This window comes from Petromyzon marinus, unplaced genomic scaffold (assembly GCF_048934315.1).
Source record: "Petromyzon marinus isolate PM22_M1 ecotype Great Lakes invasive population unplaced genomic scaffold, UKy_Petmar_22M1.pri1.0 PM_G_Scaffold_62, whole genome shotgun sequence".
Lineage (NCBI taxonomy): Eukaryota > Metazoa > Chordata > Hyperoartia > Petromyzontiformes > Petromyzontidae > Petromyzon > Petromyzon marinus.
In genome coordinates, this window is record NW_027423016.1 from 1034373 (window position 1) to 1047687 (window position 13315).

General features: G+C 50.3%; 1 protein-coding gene across 1 annotated transcript; it reads right to left on the minus strand.

Moving 5' to 3' along the window:
* Positions 1–5940: 5940 nt before the first annotated feature.
* LOC142919844 (protocadherin-17-like) lies at positions 5941–8528 on the minus strand. The gene has a single exon (XM_076062505.1). The coding sequence runs from the start codon at positions 8455–8457 to the stop codon at positions 5941–5943; it is 2517 nt and encodes an 838-aa protein (XP_075918620.1). The 5' UTR covers positions 8458–8528.
* Positions 8529–13315: the final 4787 nt, after the last annotated feature.

A 13315-nucleotide genomic window follows, 5' to 3' on the forward strand; every position in this document is an offset into this window, starting at 1 on the left:
AGTAAAGTCACGTAGAAGGGAAACAAAAATATAATATAAAATATATTTTTATTATTTCGGTAAAGTCACGTAGAAGGGAAACAAAATATAAAAATATAAAATATATTTTTATTTTATTGTTTCCCTTCTACGTGACTTTACCGAAAGAACCAAGAATATGAATCCCTGCAGTCACGACAGCTTTAAATAAAAAAACAACAATAAATAATCCCGACCGAGGAAGAACCAATCATTTGAACCAGGGAGAGAAGAAGGGATGGAGGAAGAGAGAAAAACAACTTGGATGCAACTATTGACAATGGACGAGCCACCCCCCGGACAGGCCACAACTACACCCCGCACATACAACACTGCACTCGAGCACAAGACGAGCCCGAGTCAGCCATTGACCCATCTGGCTCGAGTCGCGGTTGCGGACCACGGGTGTTGGTGCACATCGACGCCGGAGGATAGTCATTTAAATTGAACCGTCTGCCTGAGTCCTTGATGCCGGCCTGTCAAGCGAGGAGGGTGCGGGTCCACCGAAGGCTTCGGAAGCAGCCAGAAGAAGGCTCAACGAGCCCAGCACCTCCTGAGCCGAAGAACCCTCATGTGGTAGCAGGTCGGGCGATGGTGGCTCCGGATTTCCCCGTTCCCCCCGGGCCGGTCTGACCGGTGACGTCAGCCCCTTTAGGCGCTTGGACCCTGCGGGCGGAACAATAAAACTGTCCTGGGGGAGGACGTCAGCCGACGTGCGCCCCAGCTCATCGGCCTGACCAGACACCCGGCCCTCAGGAAGTGGGGATAAAAGACTAACGTCAGGCGGAAAAAAACGTTTTAGCCGCGACAGGTACACAAACCAGTGGCGGCGACCACACTGAATCCGCACGCACTGCGGACTCCGCACCTCCACCACTTTGACCGGCCCTGCCATGTAATTCGGGGAGGTACCCAACGGGACGTGGGGGTAGTGGAGCCACGCCTTGTCCCCTGGCGTCCATAGGGTAATGGACTGGCGAGGCTTGACGAGCCGTTCGTTGGCCGCCTGTCGCAAGGCCGAGTTCCCTCAGACGCCTCTCTAGCTTCATCTAATCGCTGTAGGGTAAGGTGTAAGGGGTTCCATTTTTTAGTTCCATTTATTTGGTATAGCCCTGTGAGCCATTCGGCTCTTGAATCGGGTGCAACCGCAACAAAAAACTAAAACATGAACAAGAAAACATCTTAAAGTAATTATGTGACTGTGCAAACAGAAAATCCAGGAAAAAAACATAAAAAATATTCCTGAAATAGCACCGTACACCAATGCTGTGTGCAAAAATCCCAGTGGGATGCAAGTCAACAACAACAACCACAAGACAACTAAGATTAAGGCCATCAGTCTAACTCCGTACTACAATAAACAAAAACATGGCCAAACCAAAAAAACTTTTCGAAATCACCAAAATAAAAGCCATAAATGCAATGTAACAGTGATCATAGGAACTGTGACTGAATTTTTTACAATAAACTACATAAATAATATGTAACATCAAACCCGAGAGCTATATTTTAGTCCACTGAATAGCAGTGTCAGCTAGGGGTGTACAACTCTAGAGCAGTTTTGAGTGAAGATCTCATAGGTAGTGATTCAAGTTGCAGTTTATTGGCAATAGCATTCCAGACCCTGGGGGCATCAATAGCAAAGGCCCTTCCTCCGGTTTTTGTACTGCAATAGGGAATGTGAAGCTGGTAAATGAGCGAAGACCTGAGGTCAAATTTGTTCTTTGAAACAGAGAGGAGATCCAGTAGGTAGTCTGCGGATTTTTTTGTAAGTACATCGTGAATAAATAAGATCTGGTGCACAAGTCGTCGAACATTAAGAGATGTTAAGTTTGACCCAATGTAGAGATCACAGTGGTGAGTCCTATATGGGCAGTTCAATGCAAATCTTAAGGCCGAGTGATAGATGGAATCAAGCTTCTTCAGTACAGTACTTGGGGCTGATTTATACACGATGTCACAGTAGTCAAGTAGAGGCAGTATGGTAGCTTTTATCAATTCCAAACGGAGCATTGGGGGGAAGCAGTGCTTGTGTCGATACAGAAAACCAATTTTTTTTTTGTCTTTTGACCAATATAATCAATGTGATCTTCAAAATTCAGTTTTGAATCCAGGATGACCCCAAGATACTTATAGATCTTGACTTGCTCTATTTGATAATTATTTAAGGAATGTAATTGGGGCAAAATAACTTCCTGCTTTAGTCCCGGTGAGAAGCATAGCACCTTGGTTTTGGAGGAATTCAGGACTAGTATAAGAGCAACTCGCTGATGTTGTAGTTTGTTGAAATCACCCTGGAGCTTAGCAATCACGTCATCTGGAGAGCGGCCAGCAGTAATCAGTATCATGTCATCTGCAAAAACATTTATCCTGGAATGATCCAGGTCAGTGCCCAAGTCATTGACATAAAGAGAGAACAAGAGTGGGCCGAGGATGGAACCCTGTGGAATCCCTTTTGTTATCTTAAACACTGTTTGACCTCCAACGATCTGAATACAGTTTGGGTGCGAGAAAAGAGGAAATTTTTTAACCATTGTACTGTGTTTTCGGAAAAACCGAGGCAACTTAGTTTACTAAGCAGGATGTTGTGGTTTTTGGGCAGGGTCAAGAAAAAGACAGGCACAGTACTGCTTATTATCAAGGCTACTGTAAATTTGATTCAGAGAGTCTAATGCAGCAGATGTGGTGCTGTATTTTTTTCAGAACCCAGATTGTTTTAGATGTAGTAGCTTGTTGGTGGACAGGAAACTGCTAATTTGGTAGTTCAATCATTTTTAAAAAATGTCATCAATGGGGACAAAATTGAGATCGGTCGGTAGTTATTGGGATCATCTTTAGGGCCCCCTTTGTGAAGTGGACGGACATAGGAATGTTTCCATTCTAGAGGAACGGATGCTTCTTTGATGGACAGGTTGAAAATATGGGCTATAGGTTTGTATATTAGGTGACCAACAGTTAGTAGAGCAAAGACGGGAAAACTATCTCCTCCGGTAGAGGAGGACCCTTTGAGGTAGGACAGTTGTTTCAGAACATTACTTTCGTGGATTGGCTGGAAATTAAATTCGTTTAATGTTTGGACAGGGGTGTAGGAATTTGCATGAGCAGGGGTGACTCCCAATACATTATCAAAAAGTTTACCAGATTCAGAAAAATGAAGGTTAAAATTGTCAACTATTTTTTGGGGATCTGAAAAATATTCCTCATTTCAGTTAAGCTCAACAGGCAGATTATCTATTTTGGATGCCTTTTCGATACATTTGATTGTTTTCCAAAAAATCCTGGCATTTCCATGTGATTCCAGGAGAATGGAGGAAAAGTAGGCATTTTTTGCATGCCGTATTTTTTTGATGCATCTATTCCTTAAAATCCTGTATTCTAGCCAGTCATTTACCAAATTACTTTTCTGAGCACATGCCCAAGCATTGTCCCTAGTTTTCATGAGCTTTGTAATCAAAGGATCATACCATGGTGGGCAGTTGCCTTGAGTTTTAAATCTAACCAATGGAGCATGTTTGTTAAGAATTTGCAGAAACGTGTACCTGAAAGTCTCCCAAGCCGTAGTCAGGTTGGGGATATCACAGACCTTGTCAATATCCGAGTGAAGCACATTAGTAAATGCCTGAGTGCTGAAGTGCCTCAAAGAGTGCTTCTCAACAATTTTAGCAGGGGCTTTGGGTCTGGCTGATGATCTCACCCCAAAAATGAAGGAGTGATCACTAAGGTTATTACCCAGAACACCAGTCAGTGCGAAATTGTGAGGGGCATTTGTCAATAGGATGTCAAGCAGAGTTGACTGTCCCGGATTTTTTAGGTTGGGTCTTGTGGGGACATTTATTAATTGAAACAGGTTAAATTCATCTGTAAAATTTGTGGCCATGGCTGGCGAGTTTAGCCAAATCCAATTTAGATCACCCACTAAAACTATTTCATCTTTAGGGAGGCCCCCAAAAAGCTCTCTCAGTGCCGATGCAGCTTCAACATCCTTCCCACTAGGCGGTCTATAGCAGCACACTACCAATATCTGTTGATTATTTGGGAGAGTTATTCTGAGAGCCAAACCTTCAAAGCAACATTTTTTAAACAAGGAGTGAGCTGGTGAACATGCAATAGTATTACGAACATAGATGGCAATTCCACCTCCTTTAGATCCTCAGTCAAGGTTGTAGTTCAATCGTAATCTGCAAGTCATTGATGGTAGGAGTGAGAAATGTTTCTGTTAGGCAAAAAATGTCCAGGTAAAGATTTGCCACTTCTAGTTTTAGTTGACTTAATTTAATCACAAGCCCTCTGATGTTGACATGTAGAACACCAACACCTTTCCTGCCAGAAAAATCTACAGAATTATACGAGTTCTTTATATTTGGGCCAGGATGAAGCTCAATACCACCCAGAAATAAGAAAAGTAGAATTAATAGTTTGCACAAGTATTTTCCGTGAAAAGATGAAGAGCGGTGAACCTTGGACGAATAGCAGCAGCTCGCAGATGGTGTTATTTTTAAGAGCAGAATGAAGTTTGAAAAGAGTGCTGGTGAAGTAATGGGACAAAGAGAGGGTTTAAAAGGATACAATGATGGAGTGTAGAAGTGTCTATGAGCTGTTTCATTTGCAGGTGTAGTGGCAAATCGAGCAACAAGTATGGACGCAAAGTAACGAGGGTAGCCATTTGTAGAGTTGAGTGTGGCACTAGATATGGCCAGGAGGGACAGCAGTATGATATACAGCAGGAGAATTGCCATCTTTAAAATATCCGGGGTATACACAGATTAACACACAAGCAGAATATAAAAAAATATATATAATTATAGGCCGAGCGCGAGAAAAACGTCTTGCCGCACTCGTCACACATGCCCGGCTTCTCACCCATGTGCTAGGGTCCGATATCCTAGTACACTTCTCCAGCGGTTTTAACTGCACATCAATCGGTGGGTCACGCTCCCTTCCATACATCAAAAAGAACGTGGAAAACCCAGTAGAAGCATGCGGGGCGGAACTGTATGCTGCGAGCACACCTGGAAAGTGTACCAGTCGGATTGTGTTTCATTGACACGTTGGCATAACATCGAAGTCAGGGTTCTGCGTAACCTCTCTACCATACCATCCGTCTGGGGGTGATAAGGCGACGTACGCACCTTTTTGGTACCCAAATGCTCGCAAACCTCCTTCAACAGCTTCGACGAACATTTTTTTTCCTTGGTCTGTCAAGAGACATTCAGGGGCGCCTTTGTCTAATACGTAGCCATGAAGGAACACGTCTGTGATGGTCTCCGCCGACTGGTTTGGTAACGGCCAGGCCATTGGCCAACGCGACAAATACTCCACCTTTGAAGATGGGTCCTCGCTGGGACCACGTGTTTCGTGTTTTTTTAAACGTATATTAAATTCGCCAAAAGGAGTGCCCGGATCTCAGCACGATTCGTATTGCGTAATTGTGGCAATCCGTATTCTTCTAATGTGCCTCATTATATCCGCTTCTGAGTCTCTTAAACATCTGCCACCAGCAGATCCCACGGACTCGTGGGAATCCCCCCCCCCCCCCCCCCCCCGTGTCGTACTGCTCAACCCTCGCCTGTCCAAGCGGCAAATGCGACCACCATTACATTATAATTGATAACCGGAGTAAAATGCATGGAGATGAAATTTCAGCAAAGTAAATGAATCATACACAATGCCAACTATGGCCCAACATATTTTATACTTGATTGAAATTTAATTACGCGGACAGTCTATGGAGATGTGTATAGATTTTTTTTTTATTTCCCCCTCCCCGTGCATGCTGCATTGTGCGTAACGCACACTTGGTGGAGGGGGGCGATGATGAATCGTGATGGACGATTGATTTTCAATATTTCTTAAGTTATTGCCAGGGCAGTCACGGAGTGAAAACTCAGCGGTAATTTAAAAAAGGGGGCTGTCTCACGTCGTTTACCTGTGCGGCAGGCTGCGCGAAGCCGCCGAGCAGCAGGTCAGACCGGCACGCGCGTCCGCCGCCTCCGAGGGCAGGAACGACCGGTACTCGTAGGTGTCGAGCACGATGACGGATGCCAGATCGCTGTCGGAGCCCGCCTTGCTGCAGGCGGCCGCCTCCAGCTCGTTACGCACCAGCATCACGTCGTTCTTGCGCGGGCTCGGCCACGCGCTGGACTCGGCGGCCGCGCGGCAGTTGTAGATGCGCAACTCCTTGTTCTCCCGCTTGCAGTGCAGCACGATCATCGCCATGGCCACGTTCAGGACGCACGACACTGCGCCCAGCGCCACGATCACGATGAACGATGTCTTGAAGGCGCCGCCCCCGCCGGTGCCGCTGCTGCCACCGACAGCAGCGGCACCGCCCAGGAGCCGGCCCTCGGGGTGCACGTCTGTGACGAGCACGCGCACCGTGGCCGTGGCGGTGATGGCCGGCTCGCCCCCGTCGTGCACGGCGATGGCAAGCTCGTGCCGCGTGTGCTCGTGGGGCAACGCCTGCGCCGTGCGCACGACCCCATCGGAGGCGTCGATCCGGAAGAGGCCACAGTCGTTGCCACGTGCGATGGCGTAGCTCAGTTGGGCGTTCTCGTTTCCGTCGTCGTCGGACGCGCGCACCTGCGTGACGAGCGTGCCGGCGCGGGCGCCCGGTGCCACGTACACGTCGGCCGTGCCGTTGGCGTCGAGCGGCGGCGCGATGACCACCGGCGCGTTGTCGTTCACGTCGCCAATGACGAGCGCCACGGCCACCTCGATGCGCAGAGGCGGCGCGCCGTTGTCGCACGCCTGCACGCGGAACTCTAGCCGGCGCGTGCGCTCGTGGTCGAAGGCACGCAGGGCGTAGAGGGCGCCGCTCGCCGGTTCGATGGACACGTAGGTGAACACCGACATGCCGTCGATCTGCGAGTCCACGATGGAATAGGCCACCTGCGCGTTCTGCTGCGCGTCCGAGTCGCTGGCGCTCACCGAGCCCACGTAGGCGCCGGGGATGTTGTTCTCGGGCACGTGCAGCTCATAGGCGGAGCGGGAGAAGCGCGGCGCGTTGTCGTTCTCGTCCGTGACGCGCACCGCGAACGTCTTGACTGACACGAGCGGCGGCACGCCGTTGTCCCGCGCCACCGCCGTCAGGTTGTACTCGGCGGCCGCCTCGCGGTCCAGCTGCGTCGCCGTCACCAGCGCGTAGACCTCGCCCCCGTCCGAGGTGTGCAGGGCGAAGGGCAGCGTCGCGCCGGACCCCACGGCCGACGCGCTCTCGAGCGTGCAACTCACGCGCCCGTTGGGGCCAGAGTCGCGGTCCTTCACGCGGACGAAGGCCACGAAGGCACCGGGCGGCACCCCCTCGGACACGCCGACGACGGCCGCGTCGTCCGTGACGCTGCCGCCACCCTGGCCGAGGACGAGCACCTGCACGTCGGGCGCGTTGTCGTTCACGTCGAGGATGCGCACGAGCACCTCGCTGTACGCGGGGATGGAGTTGGGCCCCCGGTCGCGCGCCTGCACGTAGATCTCGTAGACGTTGGCCTCCTCGTAGTCGAGGGCGCCCTTGAGCGTGACGCGGCCCGAGCGCGAGTCCACCGCGAAGAGGTCGCTCACGCGCGGTGCCTCGTGCGCCCACAGCGCGTACACCACCTCCCCGTTGGCGCCCTCGTCAGGGTCCGACGCGTTGAGCTGCACGACGGGCGTGCCCACGGGCGCGTTCTCAGGCACGCGCGCCCGGTACACGGGCCGGTCGAACGCAGGCGCGTTGTCGTTGGAGTCGAGGACGCGCACGGTCAGCAGGGTGGTGCCGGTCAGCGGCGGGTGGCCCCCGTCGAGCGCGGTGAGTACGTACGTGTGCACGGCCTGGCGCTCGCGGTCCAGCGTGCGGCGCACCACCAGCACGGGGGCGAAGGCGCCGCCGCCGCCCGCCGGGTGCACGTCGAGGGCGAAGGCGCCGTCGTCGGGCTCCATCGCGTAGCGCCGCAGCGCGTTGGCGCCCGCGTCCGGATCGTAGGCGCCATCCAGCGTGAACCGCGTGCCGGCTGCGGCGCTCTCGGTGATCTCGAGGAGGGCACTCTCGGCCGGGAAGCGCGGCGCGTGGTCGTTGACGTCCAGCACGTCGACGCGGACGCGCGCCAGCTCCGTGGGCCGGTCCAGGATGGCCCCGAGCAGTAGGGCGCAGCCCGAGTCGCCGGTCGCCCGATGGCACACGGCCTCGCGGTCGAGGCGCCCGCGCACCCGCACCTCGCCGCTGTCGGCGCTCACGACGAGGTAGTTGGAGGCGTTGGTGCCCTGCAGCACTCGGAATCCACGGGCGTGCAGTTGCGCGGCGGTGAGGCCCAGGTCGCGGGCCAGGTTCCCCACGAGCGTCCCCGGCGGCTCCTCTTCGCGGACCGAGTAGCGCAGGGCCGACGAGAGGACGGAGGCCTGGGCGGCGGTGGTGGTGACGGCGCAGCGCAGGCAGCACAGGCAAAGGAGGGCGACGAGGAGAGGATCCATTTTGCTGGGGCAGGGCGAGCCGGGGCACGACGCGCGGTGAAGATCGACCGCCGAGCTGCGTGCGTGGACAGCGCCGGCTGAGGAATCAGAATTGCAGGGAGATAAAGGGGGAGGGTCGAGCAGGAATAAGGCATGATTAATAAAAATGACATGGAGATACAGGTTCTGGGGGAAAAAAAACTGTGAATTGTGGTTTTTAATTAAGACATTTTCAGTTGTGTAAATGAAATTTTGACGTGAAAATGTAAAAATTAATAATGCATAATCAATAGCTATTAACAGTGTCTGAAACATTGCGTGCCATTCACACGATTCGAAGCTCGCAAACCGCAGGTGCAATCTGCGACCGCGTTTGTGCGACATCTCGCTGCAGCCGCCGCCGCGAGAGCCCCCTCCAATCAGGGATGCATTGTTTATCCCAACTTGCACCGCAGGGCTCATCGGAGGTGAGCACGGCCAAATCTCCTGTGCATTATCCATGGAGCCGCTCTCCGTTCACTTCCGCGGGCTCTCGACGATGTGAAGTCAAACGGTGGAACATTGGTGGTGGGCGCGTGGTCACGTGTGGTCATGCCACGTACGGATCGCCGTAATACGCCAACGTTTTACACTACGGGCTAATGCGGAGCATCGTAAAATGTTGCCACCCCCCCCGAATAGCGTCGTGGTTGTTCCAAGCAGTGACAAGTGTGAGGGATATTTAGGCAAACGTATGCGCGTTGCAAAGGCCGTTGTTTTCTTGCCATCATGCCCTACTCATGAGTATGTCAGACTCCCCTCCAGCTTGTCATGGCCAAAGCCATTGTTACACTTAAGCAGCGTGACCAACAACAACAAAAAAACATGTTCATGAAGCCATCCATAGACATAACTTCAACCGGGAAGATGGATACAAACTGAGCAATCATTGTAAGGATGTTATTAACCAAGTAAAGTCTTAACTGACTGTTATGTTTCCATCCTACCTGCCTGTTTCAGCTGTTATTTCCGACTCTCCGAGTACATCACCAGGCTAAATGTCTGTGAGGCAGCCCAGGCACAGGATCCCCTCCACCTCCGGTGGCTGGGGACCTTCTCACAATGACACGCTAATCTCTCACATTTACATACAAATTCCTTCTCTAGCTCCGCCCACTTACCTTTGGGTTGAGCCCACCAAAATCCTATATAAACTCTTGTTGCAGCAGCAGCTCTTTCTCTTATGTCAGCAGTTCTCCTGCTGTATCTGTTCCTCTGTTCCACCTGATGACGGTCGCTTGTGTTGCGATCGAAACGTCATGTGGTTTAATTGATTTTATTTTCTACCCACTACGTGATGACTTTACCAAAAAAACAGAGTATGGATCCCTGCAGTCACGAAAACTTCAAATCTAGATTAAAAAACCATCAGCCAAAATTTGCATTCATTGCTAGAGCGGAGGAATGGAAATGGTGGAATGGAGTGATCGTGCATTGCACGTAGCACGAGCGCTCTTCGGCATACACTCTCACACTCGGGAGGGGGGGGGGGGTTACATCGGCCAGAGACACGGTGGCCGACACAACATTCATCGTAGGAAAATCTGTTTCGTAAACGGGCTCGTGTATCAGATAATGCATGTCTGGTATCACTACGTCAGCTGAATAGGGGGCATAAAAAACAAACAGTGGCTAGAGAGGGGCTGATAAAAGCCATATTGAGCTACGTACTTATTAGTGCACCCCTTGCAGCAACAATCTAGTTAATTGCTCTAATATAGATGTAATGTCAGTGTTACGCCTACTGACATGACAAAGTGACACCTACTGGCATTGCAAGGGTTTCACGGGTACAGCCACAGAGGTAACAGCCAATCGGGGAAGGAGGCGTATCTGAGGCAAAGGTAACAGGAGGGGTTAGCCGAGATGCTCCGGGAACCTGCTCGAAGGTTCCACGAGAGGGCGTGGCCGGAGGCGGGGCTTAGCCACTCCTGGGGGTATATAAGGGGGAGCGGACCCGGAGCTCGGGGCTCGTGTGGGGTCCTGGGTCCTGGCTGCGTCGCTGTTCACCGACATCGCTCTCCGTCGTCCGACCACGTGGAAGATCTCCTGCGTGGGTTCCATCGCCGTCGTCGTCACACCGCCAGCCAGCGGCGGTGACGAGTGAAGGGCGAGGGGACCACGCCGAGTGATCGGCTGTGCGTGTGGCCAGTAGAGGTGTTACTGCCTCGTGTTACATTCAGTGAGAGGAAGAACCGGTGTTGTGCCCAGTGTGAGAAATAAATAAGTACCCTCTATACGACGTGTCGTGGAAGTCGCTCATTACATATATATCAGTCTGCAGGTAATTGACAATTACTGATATTTACATCAGGCTGTAGCCATGGCAGCTATTTGTACTGCATTAAACACCATAGCTAGTACACCTAGCATTACCCAACACTTAAACCGTGATATTTAAAACACGGTACAACGTCGCGTATCTGCTCATTTGGAACTTAAGGTATATATGCGGATGAGGTGAAAGAATCAGATATGCGAACATCTATTTAAAGTCACACTTACACCGTGCACAACGCACCGCTGCTGAGTGCGGGCGGTGAATTGTGTTCGGGAGGAATGTTGTATATATAGGTGTTATGAAAATTGATGAAAATAATGAAAATTAAATGAAATTTGAGATTTGCATAATTTATCCGAAATTATGTTAATCAGTGTAATTATGTGCATAATTTATGTTGATTCGAGAGGTAATCGTATTAATTTATGCGAGTGGGCGTGGTTATGATAATGCAGGTCGTTATGGATTATCAGGTCGAGCCTCGGTGACGAGGATTGTTATGAATTGGAATAACGCAATTAATCGTATGCAGTGACGCAGGCGTTGTGAGCGTGAATGAGAGAGAGACGATTCGACTCTGCTCTTTAATTCCGTATTATCGATAAGGATACGATTACTCTCGATTGAACATTATGGATTATGTGTGTTATGGATTATGTGGTGATAGTGTGCTTATGATAGGTCCCCAGGATTCAGATCTCATACGCAGAACAATATTATGCAGAATTTCAGGAAGAATCACACACAAACCTTCTGCATTAATCAATTTTATTTCTAGCTAACTTTAATTTTTGGATAATATGAAAACTAAATCTCGGGATTTTGGAATTTCAACACAGCGTTAACATGATACCATCACGATTGCGTTGTTTCACCTCGATAGCGGCACCTGTGGTTAATTCCCGACGCGTAACGCAATCGATCGGTTGTTGAGAGAGAGAAATTAAAAACATGCGAACTATTCTATCAAACCTTAACTTTATAATATGCAAACTCGTATGCTTGAATTGTTACACAACACGGCACTTGGTTTTTGATTCGTATCCAATCCTTAATACATTCTGATATGCGAAGTTATTATGCTTGAAATCGTCAGCACAGTGCCACGTTGATGTTCGTTCATTGATTCATAACGATTATGAATTTAAAGCGTTCGACTGTAATACTTCTAATTGCCTTATCAATGCCACTCGATGGCCACAATGCTTCGTTACTTGAATTGTCACACAAAACAGCAATCGGTCACTGATCATGCGCGGCCCTTAATGCAATTATTGTCACGTTAACAATAGGATGACTGATTATTATGCAACGCTACTCGTTGACAGGGCACTCCAACCAGTATTATTCTTGGAGGCACAAATATGCGTTTGAATTCGTTATTTCATTCGTGGATACCGGCAAGATTATGCAGAAAGACAAATATTAACGAACGACTCAAGTATTCCTAATCAACTTCTCAACGCGACTCAATGGGTGGCGATGTTTCTTTTTGAGATCCTTATCTCGGGCCAATCTTTTAATTGATTGTGGCCAGACCCCTGACAGGGAACCGGTTGAACCCGCTCTCTATCCCCGCGAGCGGCGCTCCGTGGTGAGGAGTCAAGAATTAATCTTTGTTAATGGGTCAGTTGGTAATTTATGCGGTTAGAAGTACAGCCCCAGCACAATATTACAGAGAAAAATTATGAACGCTCTTAAAAACGATGGATTATTCACTCGGTCGTTGCGATGTTTCCACAATCACGGATGGTTCAATGGCTTGAGGTTTTTTTGGCTTTGCTAATGACCCGTGTGTGTGTGTTGAATGGTATGAGTGGTGAAAGAGTAGGCCAATGTTCGGAATCGATTCTTTGCGTCAAGCAGACGTCTGGTTTGTCGTGTAGTGGGGGGCAGTGTATCATACGTATCAGTTGATTCTTCTTTCAGTAGTTGGTTCGGACTCGACGGACGTTGGTGAACGAGTAGATGCGTTGTTGTAGCTGAGATGACCGTCTGGTAGACGGCGTCAGAAGCACGCCCGCAGCGGCGCGCTGGTGCTCCGTCGTTGGCGGTTGTAGATTGCAGGCTCACGATTCGCTCGTGGTGGCGCTGGCCGCTAACAGCGGCAGCGGGTCGCCAATCGGCGACACTCGCCAATTCGGCGAGTTGTAGAGACGTATCCGGCGTCGGTGATGGCTGTTCTTCTGCTGAGATGAGTTGAGCGGGTCTTCTGCTGAGATGAGTAGAGATGAGTCTTCTTCTGTTGAGCTGAGTTGAGATGAGTCTTCTTCTGTTGAGCTGCGTTGAGATGAGTCTTCTTCTGTTGAGCTGCCCCCGAGGGCTGATGAGTTGATTTCAATGCTGAAACGGCTCCTTTTTATGCCAAAAATCTCTCCCCTTCTCGGCTCCCCCTCACGAGGTGGAGCTATCTTTGATCTGATCGTATGTCGGTGGGGGGGGGTTCGTGTGTCGGTGGTGGGGGGGGTTCGTGTGTCAGTGTGTATGTTTGTGTGTGTGTCATTTATGACATGGTCCTGTTCGGGTCTTTCCTCAAGCCATAAACATCAAGACAACAGA